Source organism: Pyrus communis, chromosome 5 (genome assembly GCF_041283825.1).
Source record: "Pyrus communis isolate YQ-2024b chromosome 5, ASM4128382v1, whole genome shotgun sequence".
NCBI classification, from domain to species: domain Eukaryota; kingdom Viridiplantae; phylum Streptophyta; class Magnoliopsida; order Rosales; family Rosaceae; genus Pyrus; species Pyrus communis.
The window spans coordinates 13,851,509-13,873,381 of record NC_142569.1 but is presented as its reverse complement, the minus strand read 5'-3'; the positions used below and the strand labels follow the sequence as shown (position 1 = coordinate 13,873,381).

Here is a 21,873-nt window from a genome sequence, read left to right as displayed (position 1 = left end):
TGAACAGTAACGTGGGCTTTTTGTTAAAACTCCTTTTTAATTATGGAATTAACTTGGCTGCTAAATAATTCAGCAGCCACTCCTCCTTACATCCAATCCTGGGTAGACACGTGTCCAAGTTTTGATTAAAATAATCATAACTTGGACGCATTTCCACCCGGAATTAGGTGTAAGTAGGAGTGGCTGCTGAAGTTTTAGCAGCCAAGTCTTGTTCTTTAATTATTGGTGTAAACAAATCAATTGGGATAGGTGGATTGAAAGGAAGGGATCCTTTATGGATTCATTTCCACCTAATCCACTTAATTCGGGATTCGGACTGTTGAAATTCGATCCAACGGCTACAAACATGAGGCTCATTGGATAAAAAATGATAATAACTGTAGTGATTGAATCAAATTCCAATGGTCCAGATCCGAACTAGATAAATTAAATGGAAAGGAATCGGATTGAAAAGCTAATTCGTTTGTCACCCCAAAAAAAAAAAAAATTAATAATAAATAAATCTTCTCTCTCTATCTCTCCCTCTGCAGTTGCATCCCGACATCCCACGACGACCCACCCACCCACCTGCGACTCTGCAATTGCAATATCCCGACGACGACCCACCTTGCCGCTGCTTGCGAATCGCAACGACTCGCGAAGACGGACTAAAACGAATTCCAGACCCGATCGAATTCTCAATTGCAAGGAAAGGAAATCAAGCGAATATTATGGAGGTTTTGGGATGGGATGGAGCCCTCTCGTCACGTGACTTCCACGTCGCAGCACGTGCTTTTGCCAACAACTGGAAAGAATTTAACTCCGCCTTTCCTCCATGGACGTGGGTTCCCTCTCCCAAACAGCCTCCCCATCTCTCCGGCCTGCACGAGCAGCAGCAGCAGCAGCATGGCTACTTGTCGTTGGAGAAGATTTGCCTTCTTGGGTCAATCAAGGTAAGACACGTGGCTTATTGGTTCAACTCGCTTGTCATTGATGTAATTGTTATTTGGAGCTCTACTAATCAAACTTCGTGGATTAATGATCTGTCTTAGGAAGATGCTAATGAAGAGAATCACGCTTGGGACGAAGAGGAGCCCGAGTCTGTTGATAATGCCACGCTGGTGAGTACATAGTTACCCCGTATTGTAAAGATTTTGTTAGGGATGGCCGGCTAACCCAATCACTCATTCATCATTTTTGCTATTTGCTATTTGCAAGGTTGACACCAGCAATCTTCAAGTATGCTACTACGATTTTCATATAGTATACAGTGATTCATATCGAGTTCCCGTGCTGTATTTTCGCGGTTACTACATCGGTATGGTAATCTTTTTTTTTTTGCTACATAAACGAAATTTAACGAATCACTTAAGGTCAGTTCTGGTTAAGAAAATGCAAGTGTTAATCTTCATAACTTTTCCTTTGTGAATGATATATAGATGGACAGCCTTTGGCATTGGAAGAAATAGAAAAGGACCTACCTGCTCGCTCATCGAAGGTTTTACTGGAATCAAAATGGACATTTATAACTCAGGAGGTACATTTTCCTCATCTTTGGATCCATGCTTCCTGTTCTTGCTAAACTTGTTTGTGCAGTTAATTTTACGTTTATAAGATTCATATAAACGATGCATATACAGGTTAGGTCAATTGGGCAGGGCAGTGTGCCCGCCCTTCAAATCCACCTCCCGTAGATTACAATAACTTAGATTAGAACATATAAAGTGGACACATTCTTTCTAGTTGCTAATATTGCATCAAACATCTGAACATATATGATGTTTCTAGGAGCATCCATACTTGAACAGACCGTGGTACAAGCTGCATCCTTGTGGAACCAGTGAGTGGATGAAGCTGCTTTTCCTTGGTGATAATTCTCAGGCTAAAAATGGAGTAGCACTTGAACAATATTTGGTGTCTTGGCTCTCAGTCGTAGGTCAAGTGGTTGGTATTAGAGTCCCTTTTGAAATGTTGAATCATCATAAAAGTTGTAGTTGAAAGAAGAAATTCTAATCTATGAATCATTCAGAACTCCTTCTTCCTCACAATTATTGGGTCATCCGGAAATAAACCCGAAATATCAGATCATATTATGTAGTTTGCTCATCCTTACAATTGTCGAAAAGCCTTATCAAATAAGCTAATTGATGATTTCAAGTAAACAGCGTCTAGACCCAAGACAACTGGGGTTGCTAACCCTATCTTCTGTTTTGAACTACTCCTTAATGGCGAGTTCGGGCGAATGAACAGATTCTGTCATGTTTAACATTTTTTCATCCTCACTTCTCTTAGCTGTCTGAGAAGTGAACGAGAAATTCTGTATTGCCCCCAGCACCACTTAAGAGGAGACTCAAACCGTCCTTTGCTGCTAAATCCAAAATTCTCTACAACCTTGATAATCCTATCAAGAACCTATACAATAAAACTTAATCAACAAGTAGCCTTCTTATTTAGCAATTTGATGAATATGTTGCATTATCATGAAGCCGATGAACTCGCAATTGGTGATACGGCCAGATACGAGAGGCTGCATTAGGTCTCAGTTAGGGCTAAATAACAATTGCAGATAGGAGTCTTAACAACACAGTGAAAAATAAGAATCTTGTTCTCCTTTCGATATTAAGCTGAAAGATACCGGATAAAAACAAGGAAGAAATGCTTACTTCTTGATGGACTAATGGATCACTCGCAACCCCACCACTTCCTACCTGCAAAGAAAATGAACTTCCGAAATGTAAACTTTTGCAATTTTATGTTTTCTTAACAGCATCGACCCTTATCTTGTCATCGTGCATTTGAAATTACAAACTTCTAAAGTTTCCACCCTCAAAAGTACTGAAAGCCAACGCGCAACTTACACAGAAAACAAACCCAAACTATATGTAAATTACGTGACATTGTTCCATGCATTGAGCACAATAAAGAGCAAGGAAAACTTATAAATGTGGACCTATCAAAGTCTGTCTGAGCTTTATGCAGGGATTAGTATTTAGTGGTGCATACAAATGCAAGGGAAATACTCATTATTCTGGAAACTTCCAGAAGTAAATGCATAATGTTCTTCATGTCTTCCCAGTTCGTAACGTTTTCCTTAAATATCAAATAGCAGTTGAATTGGCATTGATGTTGTAAGCCAGAAAATGAAGGTAACTCCTTCCCTATATTGTCATATCTGCTGTACTTTCTAATTTCTAGTAAAATAAACCCGAAATAGCTTCCAAAGGTAAGTACGGGTTGATGTAAGACTCTTACTTGTGATCTGCGAGCTTCGGTTTGAGGTTTAACCAGGGTGACCAATGTCGCCTCTTCCTTCATCACACTGACCATAGCAGCATGACCTGCTTCCAAATTAAAAGAAGCCGTGACCAAGTGTAAAACCCAAAGGCATAATAGTGAAACAAAGCTACCTAGCTTTCAACTTTTCTTAGAGCAGATTTTTTTTCCATGGGGGAATAGCACATAGAGAACATATAGAATTAGACAAGCAACAAATCCTCGGAATTTCCCCTAACAGAAAATAGAAAAGAGAGATCGAAACAGCCAAAGAACCAGATAACGATGATAAATTTACAAGTCTTTGAAAGCTTATCAATGGAATGGAGATGAAAGAGAGGTTCAATGGCAGCTTCTAACTTGAATCCTGCTCTGGATAGACAATATAAGAACAAATTAGCACTCGAGGTCCCGCTGAAGTTACTGCACGACTCGATATTTTGGGACTTCAGCAATTATCTGTGCAAGATCTTTGTCTGAGACTGGAGTCCCAGCTTTGTTGACCACCTTTCCGTCTACACACACCTTCCCTACACCGCCAAACATGAACAACCAAAGTTAACTACGTAGTCCCTACTGACATAACTCATCAACCTCTTCCTCCTGTAATTTCCATTAATCAAGCACAATGGTGAATATCAATGTCATACAGAAAAGGGTTTCTAGAGAGCAACTTACATGAGATGGTACACCACCCCTTGGTGTCCCGTGCCGAAAATATAAGGGACACTTTGTATGCGGTCCTTAGTTATCAATATTCTTTGACTGAAACCTTATTAATTTTTAGTTTTTGATCGAAATCCTTGATATTAATGTAATAATGTAAGTTACTATATTTTTTAAACTAAAAATTAAAAATTGTGTGTGTGTGTGTGTGTGTGTATATATACACACACACATACATATATATGGGTACATTCACCAAAATTAACAAAAAAGTTATTATACCAAAACATGGGTACATTCTTCAAAACCAAAATAAAAAAATGATATCAAGCTTAATAACATTAGTAAATTTTTTCGATCAAACTTGATATGGATACATTCTCAAATCAACAAAAAATAATGTATCCATATAAATGTAAAAATAGATTAAAAATTTTGAATGGATTTTATATTAAAAAAAAAAAAGGTACATTTTATATATACAAATTGGTATATTTAAGAATGAGTACATTTAAGATTAAAAAAAATAAAAAATTATATGAATGGATACACTTAAGATTATAAAATTGAGAATCTTTTTATTAAAAAAAAAAAAAAAACTAATAGGCACAAACTTAATCTAATTTTATTTTTTATTATTTTGAAAATGTTTGAATTAAAAATGAATTACGAGTTTAGTAGGGGTGTGAGCATTAATTCTTAAATTAATTAATAATTTTTATATTAAAAAAATTATGTAATAAACATGTAAATTCATTATCACATAACCACATTAATGTTAGGAGCTTCAATCAAAATTTGAAAAATAATAAGGTCTATTAGGAACTAGGTACCGAATACTAATTTTTTCAAAATTTAATAAAATGGGACTGAGAAACGGTGTACCGTGAGTCCGTGACGTCCATCTCAGGGTTTCTGGGGACTCGACACGAATAGAAAAATTTACAAACTGGGTTGGAGTGAAAAAAACAAGTTAACTCCGTCTCTTTGGAGGCTGAACCCCAAATCCAATTTAAAGAATTAGAGATACTCAACTGTTAGAGCTCAAAAATGGAAGCTTTTGTAAGTTGGGTTGCGAGAAGAGAAAAGAGAAGCTTGAAGTTGCTCTACCAAAACGGCGGGAGATTATGGTGCGATTTGGGAGCTTGAGAAGCTGAAGCGCCATCTCTGAATATCAATCTGCCCGTGCGCTTGTGGAGGCTGAACCCGTTTTGAGTAGTTTGCTCTTGGCGGTTCAAGCGGGTCGGGTCTGGAGTTGGTTCAACCCAACAAATTTTAGTTCAAGGTTTGGATTGGGCTTTAGTTTTTCATGGTTGGCCCAAGATTGGCTATTGCATAGCAAAGCATGAATATGCTTTTTAGTTTCCTTGAAAAAGATTCTAAATCTTACTAAATTTCCATCCATAATTTGTACACATATTTACATCTATATGGTTTAAGTTGCAGACATAAGCGTAACCACATTAGTCACAGACTTATAGCAGATGTCTTGCATATGCGTTTGAGATTAAATCTCATGCTTTACAGTTTTATAGATATTTTGAGTTATATATATCGCTTGTATGTAAAAATACGGTTTAAAGTGAATTTATTTAGCAAGTAATATGTTTGTTGTTTGCATTGTTACTATAGAGAATGACTATAGATAAACCATCCACAATTGTTAATGCCAAGAACAATAAATTTAGAGAATTCTATTAATCTCGAGTGCAATAATAGTCGACTGCATTCAGAGTAGGGTAAAATTTTTCTTTCCCTAAAGAATCCCAACCAAATTCATAACATAAAAACTTGGACTTTGGGAATATGTGTATGGTGTTACACAGCAGATGAGGACCAGAAAATGTCTATCCTCAAAAAACCCTGTCCCACCCATTTTTCAGTTTATGTCAAAACCAAGAGTTAGTTAAACCAGACCACCCTCTCCCGCCATTGCTACCGTTATTACAGTTTACACAGTTGATTAAGCACAAACTACCACACCAAACAGCAGCAATGGCAGCAACGCAAGCCAAAACCCCTTCTCTTTGTTATTATTCTCATCAACTTCACAACCATATTCCTGCATCATCCCTATCACTTGTTGGTAATAACCTTAAATCCCACAAGAAGACCCTCAAATTCACCTGTAGATCCAACGGCCAGGATGTAATGACTCGTTCTTTGATCTTTCATTTCAGTTTTTTGTAAAGTTAATTTCTGTATTTTTTTTTTTTTCATTGATTTGTCAATATATTTTCTTTGCCAGGATTATTACATTGATGCTCCTGTTGAAGTGGGTGATGGGTTTTCCTTCAGTGGAGGTGCTTACTTAATTCTGGTATTTTTCGAGGGAGTTGTTATTTGTGCTCCAATTAAGTCATCGTGCAGGATAACCGTTTTAGAGTGCTAATACAATTCTGTTTTGTTAATAGTGAAATTTTTCGTGTGTGTGTTTGTTTACAAAGTTGAGTGGAAATGTGGGTGTTTTGGCAGGAAAGTATTCTGATGGACTGAGCCCTTCGGATGAATGGTTTAAGCAAGGGAAGATAGTGAGTCTTTTTCTATTTTTTATTTCTTATGATTTTTGTTATTTAACCATTTGAAGCTTATTAAAAACCACCATAACTTTGATTTTCTTCCAGGTGAAAGCTTATGCTGCTTTTGGTTCCGGCGAGAAGGCAAAAGACCCAATTTTTGGACTCGCAATGGGTGCTGATTCTCAGGCCTCCACTGATGTTTTCAGGTGAACTTTTAAATTATCTTTAGACATTTCATAGTTCAATGTTTTTGTTTAAATGTTTCTGTGGAATGCAGACTTTGAGATTGGATTATTTGCAGGGTTTACCAATTGAACCATGCTCTCTCTCTATATGATTTTGTTCCATAGATGGTTTTGCGTTGAATCCGGAAGTGCTGATAATCCTTCAGTTATATTGATTCACGGTTTCCCTTCTCAGGTGAGTCGGTCTTAAGTTGTCAATGTAATAGGAAAGTCTTCTACCATCTTTGTGTTGTTGCATCTGTATGATTGATTGATGCATGTTAAAATGCAGGTTTTAATTGTGAAATCCATTTTCAAGTTCCCATCTGTCTTAAGATTCTTCTGTTTATTCGTACATGTGTTCAAATCATCAGGCATACTCTTACCGCAAAGTTCTTCCCATACTTTCGAAGGACTATCACGCGATCGCTTTTGATTGGCTTGGTAAGAATCAAGATCACAAGTTTAGCTGATATCCATTCCTGAACGCAGTTGAAATTATCAATATAAACTACTCACGTGCGATTTTAGTTTTGCTTTGCTTGAAAAGCATTATCAGTTGATTACTGCACCTGCCTTCAATTGCAGGTTTTGGATTTTCAGATAAGCCTCAACCCAAATATGGATTTGACTACACTATGAATGGTAATCATTTTTGGTCTTATCTCATATGAAGGCAGGCAGATAAAAGAAAAATTTACTCTTGTTTATGTTGTCAAGTTTTTTCACGGTTTTGCAGAGTTTGTAGCATCCTTGGAGTCATTTATAAACGAAGTTAGTGTTAACAAGGTCACGCTTGTTGTCCAGGTATTTTGCTTCTCCAGTGAATGTATAACCATGTAATTTGAAGTTTGCAATTGAAAAGAACTTCTGATCTTTGATGTGTGTCTCAGGGATACTTTGCGCCGGTTGTAGTTAAATATGCTAGCAGTCATCGGGAAAAGATTGACAACATAATACTCTTAAATCCTCCGGTATGTGCTCTCCCGAAATCCACCATTGGTTTCTTTGTATTTTTCACTGATATATGCTTTATCATTTTGAACAAATTGTGGGGTTTTCGCAAAGGTTTTCATATTTAAGAATTGCTGTCTTATTTCTCAAGAAGATTGGAAACAGAATTATAAAGATTTTAGGCTTTAGAAGACATAGAAGTAAGAGATAACACAAGAAGCGATGATCAATTTCATTCATCATCAAGTCTGACTTTACTAAATATAAAAAACAACTTAGAAAACTAAATTAAAATAACTCTAATTCAATATTCTGCATCACCTCAGTGACAAGAACTTGACTCTGGTGAGTGAATTGAGGGCTTAAACATCACTGAATATAACAAACGAAATAGGAAACTAAACAGAAATACTGCCTACTCCAGCACCATAGTTCTGACTGTCTCCACGCCTCAAAGGCAGGTCTAGTCCACCACCGCCTATCTTCAACTCCACTGCCCTTTCTTTACTTTCTGCAAGGATTGACAACTTCTCAGTTAATTGGAATGCTGGGGCTTGCAGCCTTGTGTGCTTAAAGTCATGGAAGGCACTGCAGTTTGTCGACTGATCCCAACTAGCACGCAGCTCATTGTTGATCATCATTTTGCTAACAATGCAATGAGTCCGTGCTTCTGAGAGCTCAAACATCTTGGTGATTTGTTCCAAGCTTAAAGTCTTGTATGACGGTGAGTAGGTCAAAGGGTAGGTTCTCAAAACCGCCTCCTTGATCTTAGCCTTGAGCATCTCAAGAACACACTCACAATTCCGGAGGAGCTTCCAGACAAGAAGGCCTTTTGGAAGTCGCCTTCGCTGAGGGCTCTGGTAGCTGCCACTATATGATCCCTGACATTTTCAGCGGATCCTACGAACAGTCGCTTCTCATTCGATTCAAGCAACCGCCTGAATGTTTTACTAATCACTCTGCGCTTTGTGTTGTGGACCCTAGCTGCCATATTAGGCACTTCCAGCAGCATGGCACATATCAAATGAACCGCCTCCAGGAGCTCAAGGTTTATGTGCATACGGTAGGGCATCTGCCGGCTTCTCTCCAGCCTTTCCTGTTCTGGAGTTTTCTCGTGAAATCTACTTCCCGAGACACCTTGTCCAAGCAACTCCCTTACTCTTCCACCCAAATATAAATCAGAAAGGCAGCTATGTCCTTCAGGGATTAGTCCATTCCGAAATGCACATAGACCGAGTTGTGCCACGGCCCTATTAAACAATATTTGGGTTGAAATGTCCATATGCTGAATACAATCTGGCAGGTGACTCATCAGCAACAAGTCGTGCACAGTAGAAAACTCGTCCAAGAGAGCACGGTGGTAAATGTCACAAAGCATTGCTCGTGCTTTAGTCTGATCATCTCCATACTTAAATATAAATCAAACCAGAATATCCATGAAGGCCCTACTGCTCTCAGTAAAAGTGGGTTTCCGAGGAACAAGTCGAGGAGTTACAATAAATGCCATAGGCTCCTTGCCTGCACCATCTTGTGTCTGCTGATCAGCAAGACTTCTTATGGAATCATAAACTTCCTGTGGTTTATAATATACGTGTTCAACCCGCCTTAGGGCTACCTTTGCAGCGTCTTTGAAATTCCCAACTTTCTCTAAATGCTCTTGAACATTTTGAGCAAGAGTAAAAAAACATTGGTTCATCTCTGACTCTTTCGATGTACTCATTGGTGTGAGGGTCCGTGCACTGCAAGCTGTTGAAGTAGTCAATGTCTATCCTTTTCACAAAGGCCGCCAAGTTTCCCCAAAGCCTGATTGTCCCATTGTAGTCCAATCCCATCTGGGATTCATTCTCATCTGGCTCCGCCATATCGTCCAACACAATGTTTGGATATTGCACCAGAATATCAAATAGAACAAGCATGTTCCGCACACACTTTTCCCACACATTTATAGGCATGTGCCTGCTGAGACCCGGGTTGACATCAAATTGAGCAGAAACAAGACGGAAAAGAATCTCAAGCTTTTGTGCAGGTGTTTTAGGAACTGTTGTCAAGAAGGTAAGCTGCTCCAACCTGCTCAAACCTTCCAGTTCCCTTCCTTCCCAAGCTGCCACTACCTCTTTCAACTTCTTATTTATCACATCCCATGTCATCTCGTGACCATCATCTTCCTCATCCGTCATTGATTCAACATCTATCCGATAAGAAGTTTCAGAATCCATTTCAGAAGACTCATCCGAATCCTCCTTGCTCTTCACCGGATTCTCCCTAAACAAACTAATCAAGTCCTCATACTGCCTATTGTTCTTCTTTAGTTTCTGTTTCATCGCGTTCAAGGCCTTGGCATTGCTGCTAGTCATCTTCTTCTTAGCATTCTTATTTTCCAGTGCCTCAGCCAAAACGTCCTCCAGCAAAACAAGCGCTTTGATGTAGAGAGACGGTACTTTTTCCCTCTTGGTCACGCACATCACCTTCTCGAGCTGCTAATTAAGTTTCTCAAAGCAATCCTCCATGCTGATCCAATCATTGACATTCTTAGCAGCATTCTTTAATTTGTCAAACATAGCATTCATCTCGTCAAAGTGCTTGACTTTTGCTGATTTAAGAACACGCTTTGGATCATCCTCCTTGTCATCAGTGGCATCACTGACATCTATTCTGCAGCAGCTTCCTTCGGTGGAAATCTCATTAACAACTGCAGTTTCAGACTCTCTATCAGTATCAATATCCGAATCGCTGCTTGAAGTACTCCGCTGGCTCCAGAACTTGGACTCCATTTTTTCGTACAAGATACCAGAACAGTTGAAGAGAAAATCACAAGAAGAATCTGTTTGATTGACGTGAAATTGTTCGAAAACCAGCCTGCAGATGAAGAGAGCTGAAGGAGAGGATTCCGAAATTAGAAGGGCACAGATACAAGTGTTTATACACACAAGTAACTGGGATTGAATTGAGGTTAGGCTAACAATAAGAAATCATCACCGCGAATAAATCAGCGTTACCGTCGATCAAAATTCAGAGAGAGAGGGAGGGGAAGAGAGAGAGATTTACTAACTTGTCTGAAAGCCGTGGGACAAAGCTCGAGGACTAGTTGCAAACTTGCAGAGACATAGAGAGCTATTGTGACTATGAGTATTATAAGTCACAGCAATTAAACGTGATCAGTTCATTGAACATTAGTTACATTGAAAAATGCAAACATGATCTCCAAGAAACATATTTCTGTCCTTTCTTGCAGTCTAAGCAACAATGCCACCGTGCTCTCCAAGTTTTGCAACAAATTGAGATCTGCCTTTATTGAGTTGCTAGTATTAGGACAGTAATGTTAGTTTTTGGCTCGTCAATTTATGTCCTTTTCTGTTTAGGATTGTTTTAGGAAAAGGGTGCACCGATTCTTCTCCACTTAGGGTTAGGAAAGAATCTTAGTTTCCTATTCAATGTAGAAATCCTAGAAGTCTATTTGGAATTGGAAAGGAAGTCTAATTTCCTATTCCACTTAGAATAGGAATTATAATCTGTAAAGGACATGTAAGCCAACCCTATATCTATAAATAGGGTGCGGCAAGGCTGTTTTTCTGTAGAAGAAAAACAGCAAAACAGCAGAGAGGTTTGAGATTAGTTCTAGGGTTTGCATAAGTTCTGTAATCTCTATTATTAATCTAAGAAGCAGTGATTTCTCTACCTAGGGAAATCACAACTGGACGTAGGCATAAGTTCTGCCGAACCAGTATAATTTCTGGTGTGTTTTCTAAGTATTTCTATATTTGCTAGTTGAGTCTATTGCCGTTGGTTATATCAAAGAATAAGGTCCAGTGAACGGGGTTTTTCAACAATTGGTATCAAGAGCTAGGATCAAGGTGTTCTACGATGTTAAAAGGGAAGATGAATGCGGATCAAGGACCTGCGTTAAAACCCTTTGACGGCAAGGATGACTTCACGGACTGGCAAAGGATGATGAAGAACGTACTGATACAGCAGGATTTGGATGATGCACTTGATGGTAAGAAGCCGGAAAGCATGACAGAAGCAGCATGGAATAAGGTTCTCAAGAAGGCCAAGAGTTCCATCGAGATCCATCTCACAAGATCAGTTCGGTCACACATCACCGAAAAGATGTCTGCCCAGGAAGCATGGGAAAAATTGGAGAATGTTTATATGGGAAAAACCGTGTCCAATAAACTTTTTCTAAAGGATGAACTATTCGGGCTTCGACTAGAAGAAGGAGGTGATATTGAAGATCACGTATGCAGGTTCCAGAATTGCATAGCTAATCTTCAAAAAGTCGAAGAAACATACAAAGATGATGATATGGCTATCATCCTGCTAAGGTCTCTACCTTCGTCTTTCAAGCACTTTCGAACAACTCTAATGTTTGGAAAAGAGTCCTTGAAGCTTGAAGACGTAATTCAAGCTCTTCAGTCATATGCTAAACTAGATGATATAACTGAAAGCTCTCAAGGCCTTTATGCCAAAGGCAAGGAGAGGGGACGGGAAAAGACAAGAGAAGAGAAAATTGGCAACAGAGGTAGGTCAAAATCCAAGAAGAAAAAGGAAAAGAAGGAAGGTTGCTTCAAATGTGGTTCAGCCGATCATTGGAAGAGGAACTGCAAAATTTGGAAAGAAAAGAAAGCCAAGATGGAAGGAAGCTCAGGTTCCGCTAGTGCTGTCACCGAACATGAGAGTGACGGGGAACTTCTTTCGGTAACATCGGGCTCCAAGGCTTCCAATTGGATTTTGGATACTGGATGCACGTTTCATATGTGTGCAGAAAAAGAATGGTTCGATACTTTCAAAGAAGTCAGCAGCGGGGAAGTCTTAATGGGGGATGATTCTTCATGTCCTGTAAGAGGAATAGGCACTGTTCGAATCAGAATGTTCGATGGGATGATACGAGCTTTAGGGAACGTCAGGTATGTTCCTAGACTAAGAAAGAATTTGATTTCCTTGGGTACTTTAGATGAGGCCGGTTATGGGTACAAGTCTAAAAAAGGAAGACTCAGGGTAACCAAAGGATCGCTAGTGGTAATGCGGGGTGACCTACAACCCAATAAGTTGTATAAGTTAATTGGGACCACTATAGTCGGGGGAGCAGCTGTTTCTGTAAATCAAAGTATAGAAGACAAGACTGAACTATGGCATCATAGGCTCGGGCACATAAGCCAGAAGGGATTGCAAGAATTACACAAGCAAGGCCTGTTGGAAGGCGTGTCAGCTTGCAAACTGGACTTTTGTGAATACTGTGTTCTTGGGAAGCAAAGAAAGGTATCATTCGCAAGTAGCAGTGCAGATAGCCGAAGTAAGGAGCAACTCAGCTATATTCACTCAGATGTTTGGGGTCCTGCTCCAACTAAATCAAATGGTGGAGCCAGGTATTTTGTTACTTTCATGGATGATTTTTCTAGGAAGGTTTGGATTTATTTCATGAAGCAGAAATCTGAGGTTTTTGCAAAGTTCAAGGAATGGAAAATAGAAACCGAGAATCAAACTGGAAGAAAGATCAAGTATCTGAGAAGTGACAATGGAGGTGAATATACAAGTAATGAGTTCATTGATTACTGCAAGCAGGAAGGCATCATAAGGCACTTCACAGTAAAGAAGAATCCCCAACAAAATGGAGCTGCTGAGAGGATGAACCGAACTCTCATGGAGAGAGAAAGGAGCATGCGATTTCATGCAGGATTGCCTGATAGTTTTTGGGCAGAAGCTGTTAATCATGCAAGTTATTTGATTAACAGATCACCATCTACAGTTCTCGGCTTTAAGAGTGCAGAAGAGGTATGGTCTGAGAAGCCGGTGGATTATTCCAAGCTCAGGGTATTCGGCTGTAGTGCTTATGCACATATTCCAAGTGATGAAAGGTCCAAGCTCAAACCGAAGTCTATACATTGCATATTCCTAGGTTTTGAGAAAGGAGTGAAGGGTTTCAAGCTTTGGGATTTCAACAACAGGAAAAAGGTTGTCAGTCGAGATGTTGTCTTTGATGAGACAACCATGCCTCTGAATAAAGTTGAGAGCAGTAGGGAGAAGAAGGATGATGCTGGAATTGAAGCAACAAAGATTCCATTAATCAGTTCAGATGAAGAAGAAGCTCAGGTGGAGCAAATTGAGCAAGAGGCCGAATCTGATGGTTTTGAGGAAGAAGAAGAGCATCAGCATCATTCACCAGTTAGGAATCAGGTGGAGCAAGAAACAGGACAGATTGAAGGTACTCCAATCCGTCAGATATCCCAAAGGAGTCAAACTCCACCCATCAATCCACCTGCATTCCAAAGATGCATAGCACTGGACAGACCTAAGCGGAACAAGAAGAAGCTTGACAGGTTTGGGTTTGACCAAAACGAAGTTAATTATGCACTTAACATTAGTCAAGGAGATCCGACTACTTATCGAGAAGCTATAGCAAGTGATGAGCGAGATAGTTGGATAAGTGCTATGACAGAGGAAATGGAGTCTCTTTACAAGAACTCTGTTTGGGAGTTGGTTCCTAAACCCAAAGACAGAAAGCTAGTTGGATGCAAGTGGGTATTTAGGAAAAAGGAAGGACTACATGAACAAGATGCCGTGAGATTCAAAGCAAGGCTCGTGGCTAAGGGGTACTCACAAAGGGAAGGGGTGGATTATGATGAGATCTTTTCACCTGTAGTCAAGCATACTTCTATCCGATTGCTTTTAGCAATGGCAGCTCAGCATGACATGGAGATTGAGCAGATGGATGTGAAGACAGCGTTTCTTCATGGGGATTTAGAGGAGACGATATTCATGGCTCAACCAGAAGGGTTTGTTGAATATGGGAAAGAAAACCTAGTATGTCAGCTAAGGAAGTCCCTGTATGGCCTGAAACAGTCTCCAAGACAGTGGTACAAAAGGTTTGATTCATTCATGCTGAAAATTAATTTTAGAAGGTGTTTGTATGACTGTTGTGTGTACTATCATGTGTTCCAAGATGGGATGATCATATTGCTATTGCTATATGTGGATGACATGTTAATTGCTTGTCAAGACAAGTCTAGAATTCAAGACTTGAAAAAGATGTTGAGCGAGGAGTTCGACATGAAGGATCTAGGTGCCGCACAGAAGATCCTCGGCATGGAAATTCAGAGAGATAGGACCGCTGGAAGGATTTGGATATCACAAGCCAAGTATATTCAGAAGGTTCTTGAGAAGTTCAACATGCAAGAAGCAAAGGTAGTTTCAACTCCTTTGGCAGCTCACTTCAAGTTAAGTGGACAACAGTGTCCTACTTCCGAGGAAGAGCAACAAGAAATGAAGAAGGTACCTTATGCTAATGCCGTGGGCTGCCTCATGTATGCAATGGTATGCACACGTCCTGACATAGCTCAAGCAATCAGTGTCGTTTCCAGATACATGGCAAATCCAGGAAAGCAACATTGGGATGTAGTCAAGTGGATTTTGCGTTATTTGAAGGGTTCTTGGCGACAAAGGATTATGTTTGAAAAGCAAAAGGAAAATGCAGGGGTGTTAGGATATGTGGATGCCGATTATGCAGGGGATTTGGACAAGAGAAGGTCAACTTCTGGTTATGTGTTTACATGCGCAGGAGGACCAATCAGTTGGAGAGCACTACTGCAACCGATTACAGCTTTATCGACCACAGAGGCAGAGTATATTGCATTGGCCGAAGCTGGAAAGGAAGCGATTTGGCTTAGTGGCTTGGTAAGTCAAATGGGAATCACTCAAGATTGTGTGAAGCTTAAGTGTGATAGTCAAAGTGCCATTCATTTGGCAAAGAATCAGGTTTTTTCTGGAAGATCAAAGCACATTGAAGCAAGATATCACAGAATCAGAGATTGGGTGGAGTCTAAGGAAATTTGGATTGAAAAGGTTCATACGGATGACAATGCTGCAGATTTCCTTACAAAGATAGTGCCGGCCAAGAAGTTCAAGCATTGTTTGAACTTGATCAATCTCGTTGATTGATTAAAGTGAAGCACCTCCTCACCTGAGGTGCAATGAGGCAAGAAGGAAGTTGCCAAGGTGAAGACTCTTGAAGTTTTTCCAGAGCTACTTCAAGAAGGTTCAAAGATACTCTGGAGTGCAAACGATCAAGACTTGGTTTGACTCACCAAGGTGGAGATTGTTAGTTTTTGGCTCGTCAATTTATGTCCTTTTCTGTTTAGGATTGTTTTAGGAAAAGGGTGCACCGATTCTTCTCCACTTAGGGTTAGGAAAGAATCTTAGTTTCCTATTCAATGTAGAAATCCTAGAAGTCTATTTGGAATTGGAAAGGAAGTCTAATTTCCTATTCCACTTAGAATAGGAATTATAATCTGTAAAGGACATGTAAGCCAACCCTATATCTATAAATAGGGTGCGGCAAGGCTGTTTTTCTGTAGAAGAAAAACAGCAAAACAGCAGAGAGGTTTGAGATTAGTTCTAGGGTTTGCATAAGTTCTGTAATCTCTATTATTAATCTAAGAAGCAGTGATTTCTCTACCTAGGGAAATCACAACTGGACGTAGGCATAAGTTCTGCCGAACCAGTATAATTTCTGGTGTGTTTTCTAAGTATTTCTATATTTGCTAGTTGAGTCTATTGCCGTTGGTTATATCAAAGAATAAGGTCCAGTGAACGGGGTTTTTCAACAAGTAATACTTACACCTTGATCTCCAGGGGCTGGTTCACGTTGGGAAAAAGGGGTTCGAGTCCTAGAATTTCCATTCAAGGTCTTCACTTGGAGAATGACTAAAATGACAGTGGTTCACGGGGTTCTGGTTTAAATAGTACAATGTCATGTGTAATAAAAATGATGGCATTATATTATTGAATCGTGATGTCATGTAACAGTGAATCCGTTTCATGTAAGTTGCTCTCTTGGACTTGCCATTGAATCTCTGAAAAATGCCCACCACCTGTTCGATAAAGTGGCCACAAGGCACTTTCCATCTGCGGGAGTTGCGCACATACCTAACATAATAATAGAGATCAATGATTAAGAGACATTCAGTTGCTTGTATCATAACGAAATTATAATCGTTGCAGAGAATAGTAGTGCTGTAAGGTTGTTTTTTTTTCCATGAATCATGAATGATAAAAGTACCGTTTAATTTTAAGGGTACATAGTTTCGTGTAACAAAAAAGTTTTACATATTGATCCCTAGAAGAAAAAAATTCGTGAATTCGCCACTGCTAAATGCTAATGTCTATTCTCGCACTGTAAACTTATTCAGGTTGATAAATGTTGTCTTTTCTTTCTATTAAAGCTAACAGAGAAGCATGCCAACCTGCCATCAACCTTGTCCATTTTCAGCAACTTTTTGTTAGGTGAAATATTTTCTCAGGTATGACATTGTGCATTTTCTGTTTGGTTGCCGAGAAAAAGATAATATTAGTTCCATACTCTAAACATGTTCGTTAACATTCTTTGTGTGGTGATCAACTAGGATCCTCTGAGGGCAAGTGATAAAGCCTTGGAAAGTTCAGGACCTTATAAAATGAAAGAGGATGATGCAATGGTCTACAGAAATCCTTACCTCACATCCGGTGCCTCCGGTTTCGCATTAAACGCAATCAGCAGGGCCATGAAGAAAGAGCTGAAGGTGAACCCTATCAAATTTTACTCTTAAAGTATTTCACTGATTTTCATCCTGTATTTGTATTCCACTGTCCACGTTCCCCCTATACTAGTATAAACGCTCAATTACCTCCCTACCATCCTGTTTAACTACATTCCGTCCAGTTTTCTATCCCAGTAATTAAACATGCAAGGCTGGCTGTGAGGGGGTGCAGGTGCTGGCTTCTGCACAAGGTCCCCGATTTGTATTATAGTTTGGCCGAAAGAATAATCAATTTTTCATAAAACTGGGTTATTACGCTGCTAATGCAGTATCTTATGCTGTTTTTTTTGGCAGAAGTATGTAGGGGAAATGAAGACGATACTAACAGATGAAAACTGGAAAGTTCCGACAACAGTTTGCTGGGGCAAAAGAGACCGGTGGTTGAGTTATGACGGTGTTGAAGAATTCTGCAAGGATTCTAAACATAAGCTTATTGAAATTCCCATGGTACCTTCCTCTTCTATGCACGTATGCAGGACAAGTTTTAGCTTTACGCCCACACATAAAATATATGCATTGTTTAACAGATTAATGATTCTAAGTTAACCTTGTTCGATTGTCTGAGGTTTTTATTTTGAGGACTCACGCAATCTGTTTATCGCGGATTTTCAGGCAGGCCATCATGTGCAGGAGGATCGTGGCGAAGAACTTGGGGAGGTCCTTAAGGGGATTATCAGAAGAAGCCGGTTCGGTCTTTAATACTTTTATCATTGCTTACCTGGGAGAATTAAAGGGTAAATCGATCTCCATGTTTCTTATGTTAATATATAGATAACTGAGATAATTTATAAATTTTACCAATTGAATGCTACAAATTGTGATATTAATTAGAAGATCCACAAATCCACGTGTATGCTTTGAACAAATAATGAAAATTGTTCTCGTTCTGATATAACTGTAACAGCATGACATTGTGTGTTTCAGAATGAATACTATACAGTCTTGAAAACTGATGCTTTTTGGGAAACTTCTTTTCATGGTCTGCTTTTTAATGATAGGAAGTCAATCTCCTTGTGTTTTTGCTTTACTGTGGTGTTCTTTTGGTATGGATCAATCCAGCAATCACCTTCTCTGATTGCCTTTTTCCATCTGTTCTTGAAAATTTTCCAATTCAACTAAGGATAGCTTCCTCAACTGAATAATAGATGCAAGAACGATGAGTTCGAAGCATTCCTAAGTTCACGGTACAAGCTTTGGCTAGGAGAAATATTTTTGCTTACATTTAACTTCATTAGAGTTCTTACCTCGGTTCTAGGGTCAGATACCAGTTGTTCTGAACTAGGCAAGCTTATATTGTGAGCAGGTTGATCATTTGCTTCTGCAATTGTCTGCATTGGTGACTGTGGCCATTAGTGAGTGATAAACTGATCATACAAATTATACAACTTAACAACATAGAGTCGTGCAGGGATAGAGAGGGAGTTGTATGAAGCTTCCGACCTTGTTTGCCGCCAAGCCCCCTAGTGAAGGAATACCTAATGAATAATGTACTCAGAATCAACAATTCCAATATTTTTGGTTCAATCGCCCTGTAAAGGATTGCTTCAGACGTACGAAATTTGTACAAGAGAACAGGCGAAAAACAGTAAGATAAATGTAATTTACAAGATGGAGAAATTGTCTGTGCACAATAACCCAGCTGGAAACCCAAAACCCAAGCATGAACTAAGTCATTCTGTTTATCAAGGGAAAAAAAGTCACAAATGAGATAATTAACTGTTATAACTCTTATCCATTAACCAAAACCAGATTATATTAAGGTTTAGTTTCTTATTTATCTCATCCTTCTTTTATAATACATGTTAAAACCCGAAGCTAATCTTATCATTAAGCAATGAAGAAGACTTAAGCCTCGCCGTACCTGAATAATATGCCATATGCAGCGCCAGGATGCTCTTGAATTAACAGGAGCCATCATTTCTACAAACCTGCCATACATGTAATTCAGACGTGCAGGATACACGGACCTATATCTGTAACACGCATGCACGCATCCATGGATTGATGCACGCGTGAGTAAACTATACGTGTCTGTGTATTTGTATATGAAAATTTTGTACCCTGTGCATGAAGGATCTGTGCTGTTTTCATCACACTTCCTTCCACCGCGAAGTGTCTTGTTTATGTTCCTGTTAATGCACCACCAACCAAAAGAGTGGAGAAAATTAGGAAAGACAGAACACGTAAGATCGGAGCAAATTGTGAAGAATTTACTGAGAAAGAATCGTTGGAGTCTGCTACCAAATTTCAAATTAGGTTCTATGCAAGTCTCCTTATTTTAGACAGAATACCTGTGTACTTCTGTTCTGTTGTCTCTCGCCGTAAGAAGATGATGCACCTCGGAATTGTCTGGATCAAGTGCTGGCTGTGATATCTCAAGCCCCTCTTTTCAAGATGAATACATACTGAAACAATATCAGGATGCAATGGTTTTACATAAATGCACGAAAAATGTACGAATTGAGGGGAGTACCTTCCAGCATTGAAATTTTCGCTTCCCAGGTCCTCATCCCAGGGGAAGATGTTAAAAAGGAAACCAAACCAGGTTACTAGAATTTACTAGGAAAATTTACATGTGCGAATCTCAATTACAATTAGGGCTACGGGCAGTTACCACTAGTTTGATTCATAGCAGACACATGTATAGCCCTACCACTCCATTCCTAATCCCTCCACTCGTTACATGACCGCGTAATGAAAAAAGCACCACAACAAAACGACTTGATGCGAACTGAGAAATCGAATAACAATGAGAAACCAAGTCCATGAATTTGAAGATACAAAGAAACTAAACAACGGGATGAGAAACAATTGTGTTCTCCTTTGGTTACCTTCTTTACAATCTTGTTCACACCTAAAACAAAGGGAGTACAGAACATATATCAGCATTAAAATCCGATTTCTTACAACCCTAATTACCATATCCTTCGAGCTGCCTAATCAAAATTTAAGATTATGGCTACAATCAACACAGAAACAACGGCTTACCTTTTTGTATTAGGGACCTCATAAAGGGCTGCATTAGCAAGTCAAAGTTCTTGGAAACCATTCCTTTAGGTAGTGCTTCAGTTCCTTCAGGCCTACATCGAGCCTAAACATGTAGGAGAACATCAATCACAACTACAAATTTTAACCATTGTACATATAAATTATAAATAAGACTGGTGCACCATTTAAGAAAACCTGGCAACTTTTCGAAATTGTATGTTGCATAGCATTAACTGATCCTTATGCTAAAAACTTCTGTGAATGAAATGTCTAATTAGTACTAAATATGCCAAGGAAAGCATATACATATAGTCTTCATGCCGTGCGTTTAACAGCACTTTTTGCAAAATGTAGTCAATTAAGTTTGTCGATGATATCTTGACTATATCAGAATGTAGTCAACTATATTAGCAACTGTAGGTCGAAGTATCAACAATATCAATAATATGAACAACATATCCACGTTTTTAAAAAGTTCAGTTAATATATAAGTATGGTGAATAGTACCTCTTAATCAGTGACAACAAACTGGCTCCGAAAGAAGAGAACTGCAGAAAGCATGGCAATGGTAGAAAGGAAACTGCAACTAAAGTACCTCCTTCTTGTTGGGTCCCTATGAGAAATCTGAATGCAAGAGGAAATAACAAAAACAAATATAAACCAAAATAATTACAATTCAAAAGGGTAGGCATTCATCATTCTCTGCTATTAAGATTGGACATTAAAAAGCCACATAAACTTTGTGTTAAGAAAAAGCCACATAAACCAATTCAAAAACCAAATTCTGCTGTATCATACAAAGAATGTGAAAAACTGGACTTAAGTAAACCAAAGGAAAATCACCGCAAAAGGAGAAAACAACAGTGCGAAAATCACTGCAGGAAGAAGGTGAATAGCATGATATGAAATCGAAACTCGATAAACTTTAAGAGAGCTATTGCAAAGAGGGGCTTACGGAAGTTGGGGTCATCATCATCATCATCATCTCCAAGTTGAATAAAACCAGAACAATTTCTGAATGTTGAGAGATTGAGAAATGAGATTATGGTTATGGCAAGAAAGGAAGCAAAAACTATGAATTATGATGTGAGATATATTTGTGCGAATTAAATTTAATTAAAAAGTTTTGTCAACGGAGCTTCAAAAGCAGTGCACCAAGTGAAGCGGCCTACGATACTTTAAGCTGCAAAAGCCAATTTTCAAATAAACAGAGCTACTGATCCCACATGTCCGCCTAATGCGTTGGGCGCAAACCCACTTCGATGTCTCGGTACAATATCTTATGAGTAATGATTGTAGTATGTATCTCAAAATTTATACAGTGAGAGTTGTTATCAACATTTTCGTAGCTAATATGTGATGTATGATAATCGTCTTTTCTTTAAAGTTGAATTAAAAGCCTATATAATGTAATAGTTAAATTTAATGAAAATAACAAATGATTTATGTGATGTGACATGTAGCTAGAATTATTTTATGTACGGACTAAGAATTTAATGGTAACTTTCTTGTTCTCGTTCACTCACGCACAACTTTTATTTTCTTACTATGTGTATGAGTTTTGATTAGAAAAGATGAGCTATTTTAGAGTTTCCTGAATGTGAATAAACACTCTCATGTGAGAATAGTAAAAATAGGGTTCAAATTTAATTAAGTGATACGTTGAAAGATTCTCTGTTGACGACATCGTCACCAACTATC

At 38.9% G+C, this 21,873-nt stretch overlaps 4 protein-coding genes and 1 pseudogene across 12 annotated transcripts; 2 read left to right on the top strand and 3 right to left on the bottom strand.

Annotated features, from left to right (window-relative positions):
• The first annotated feature begins 485 nt into the window (after positions 1 to 485).
• ATG10 (autophagocytosis-associated family protein) lies at positions 486 to 2,085 on the top strand. The gene is made up of 5 exons (XM_068465556.2): positions 486 to 932; positions 1,032 to 1,100; positions 1,198 to 1,297; positions 1,419 to 1,516; positions 1,768 to 2,085. The coding sequence occupies exons 1-5, from the start codon at positions 711 to 713 to the stop codon at positions 1,975 to 1,977; spliced, it is 699 nt and encodes a 232-aa protein (XP_068321657.2). The 5' UTR covers positions 486 to 710; the 3' UTR covers positions 1,978 to 2,085.
• On the bottom strand, positions 1,564 to 5,375 carry LOC137726618 (uncharacterized). 2 transcript variants are annotated; one of them, XM_088694478.1, is made up of 5 exons: positions 3,931 to 4,327; positions 3,551 to 3,782; positions 3,232 to 3,317; positions 2,643 to 2,687; positions 1,564 to 2,391 (listed from the first exon to the last, which is right to left on the bottom strand). In XM_088694478.1, exons 3-5 carry the CDS (start codon positions 3,304 to 3,306, stop codon positions 2,242 to 2,244), a joined length of 270 nt encoding a protein of 89 aa, XP_088550604.1. In that variant the 5' UTR covers positions 3,307 to 3,317; positions 3,551 to 3,782; positions 3,931 to 4,327; the 3' UTR covers positions 1,564 to 2,241. The 2 variants fall into 2 exon arrangements, with proteins under 2 accessions (XP_088550604.1, XP_088550603.1); XM_088694477.1 differs by lacking the exon at positions 3,931 to 4,327 and adding an exon at positions 4,954 to 5,375 and having other exon boundaries at positions 3,232 to 3,782.
• Positions 5,376 to 5,711: 336 nt separating this feature from the next.
• LOC137724818 (putative hydrolase YNR064C) lies at positions 5,712 to 18,079 on the top strand. Its single transcript, XM_088694468.1, has 13 exons — positions 5,712 to 6,066; positions 6,167 to 6,221; positions 6,394 to 6,449; positions 6,543 to 6,643; positions 6,788 to 6,857; positions 7,036 to 7,105; positions 7,250 to 7,306; positions 7,401 to 7,468; positions 7,555 to 7,635; positions 16,831 to 16,908; positions 17,011 to 17,166; positions 17,479 to 17,631; positions 17,797 to 18,079. Exons 1-13 carry the CDS (start codon positions 5,914 to 5,916, stop codon positions 17,881 to 17,883), a joined length of 1,185 nt encoding a protein of 394 aa, XP_088550594.1. The 5' UTR covers positions 5,712 to 5,913; the 3' UTR covers positions 17,884 to 18,079.
• LOC137722365 (eukaryotic translation initiation factor 3 subunit C pseudogene) lies at positions 7,819 to 10,386 on the bottom strand (annotated as a pseudogene).
• LOC137724437 (uncharacterized) lies at positions 17,977 to 21,455 on the bottom strand. Of its 8 annotated transcripts, none has more exons than XM_088694470.1 (13): positions 21,328 to 21,455; positions 21,128 to 21,186; positions 20,680 to 20,796; positions 20,173 to 20,275; positions 20,016 to 20,038; positions 19,658 to 19,915; positions 19,476 to 19,569; positions 19,245 to 19,313; positions 19,046 to 19,112; positions 18,790 to 18,859; positions 18,625 to 18,659; positions 18,405 to 18,524; positions 17,977 to 18,318 (listed from the first exon to the last, which is right to left on the bottom strand). In XM_088694470.1, exons 6-13 carry the CDS (start codon positions 19,692 to 19,694, stop codon positions 18,247 to 18,249), a joined length of 564 nt encoding a protein of 187 aa, XP_088550596.1. In that variant the 5' UTR covers positions 19,695 to 19,915; positions 20,016 to 20,038; positions 20,173 to 20,275; positions 20,680 to 20,796; positions 21,128 to 21,186; positions 21,328 to 21,455; the 3' UTR covers positions 17,977 to 18,246. The 8 variants fall into 8 exon arrangements, with proteins under 8 accessions (XP_088550596.1, XP_088550597.1, XP_088550595.1 ...); XM_088694471.1 differs by having other exon boundaries at positions 21,345 to 21,363; XM_088694469.1 differs by lacking the exon at positions 21,328 to 21,455 and having other exon boundaries at positions 21,128 to 21,321.
• Between the last annotated feature and the right edge of the window lie 418 nt (positions 21,456 to 21,873).

Coding starts and splice junctions, on each gene's coding strand:
- ATG10 (XM_068465556.2), top strand. CDS start 711: ATGGAGGTTTTGGGATGGGATGGAGCCCTCTCGTCACGTGACTTCCAC. Junction 1,101..1,197: donor CTGTTGATAATGCCACGCTG/GTGAGTACATAG, acceptor GCTATTTGCAAG/GTTGACACCAGCAATCTTCA. Junction 1,517..1,767: donor GGACATTTATAACTCAGGAG/GTACATTTTCCT, acceptor TGATGTTTCTAG/GAGCATCCATACTTGAACAG.
- LOC137726618 (XM_088694477.1), bottom strand. CDS start 3,306: ATGGTCAGTGTGATGAAGGAAGAGGCGACATTGGTCACCCTGGTTAAA. Junction 2,688..3,231: donor CCGAAGCTCGCAGATCACAA/GTAAGAGTCTTA, acceptor TTTTCTTTGCAG/GTAGGAAGTGGTGGGGTTGC. Junction 2,392..2,642: donor ATCCATTAGTCCATCAAGAA/GTAAGCATTTCT, acceptor TTTATTGTATAG/GTTCTTGATAGGATTATCAA.
- LOC137724818 (XM_088694468.1), top strand. CDS start 5,914: ATGGCAGCAACGCAAGCCAAAACCCCTTCTCTTTGTTATTATTCTCAT. Junction 6,222..6,393: donor TGGGTTTTCCTTCAGTGGAG/GTGCTTACTTAA, acceptor GTGTTTTGGCAG/GAAAGTATTCTGATGGACTG. Junction 16,909..17,010: donor TAGGTGAAATATTTTCTCAG/GTATGACATTGT, acceptor GTGATCAACTAG/GATCCTCTGAGGGCAAGTGA.
- LOC137724437 (XM_088694470.1), bottom strand. CDS start 19,694: ATGAGGACCTGGGAAGCGAAAATTTCAATGCTGGAAG. Junction 18,860..19,045: donor GCATATGGCATATTATTCAG/GTACGGCGAGGC, acceptor CTTGATAAACAG/AATGACTTAGTTCATGCTTG. Junction 18,660..18,789: donor ACAGACAATTTCTCCATCTT/GTAAATTACATT, acceptor ATTATTCATTAG/GTATTCCTTCACTAGGGGGC.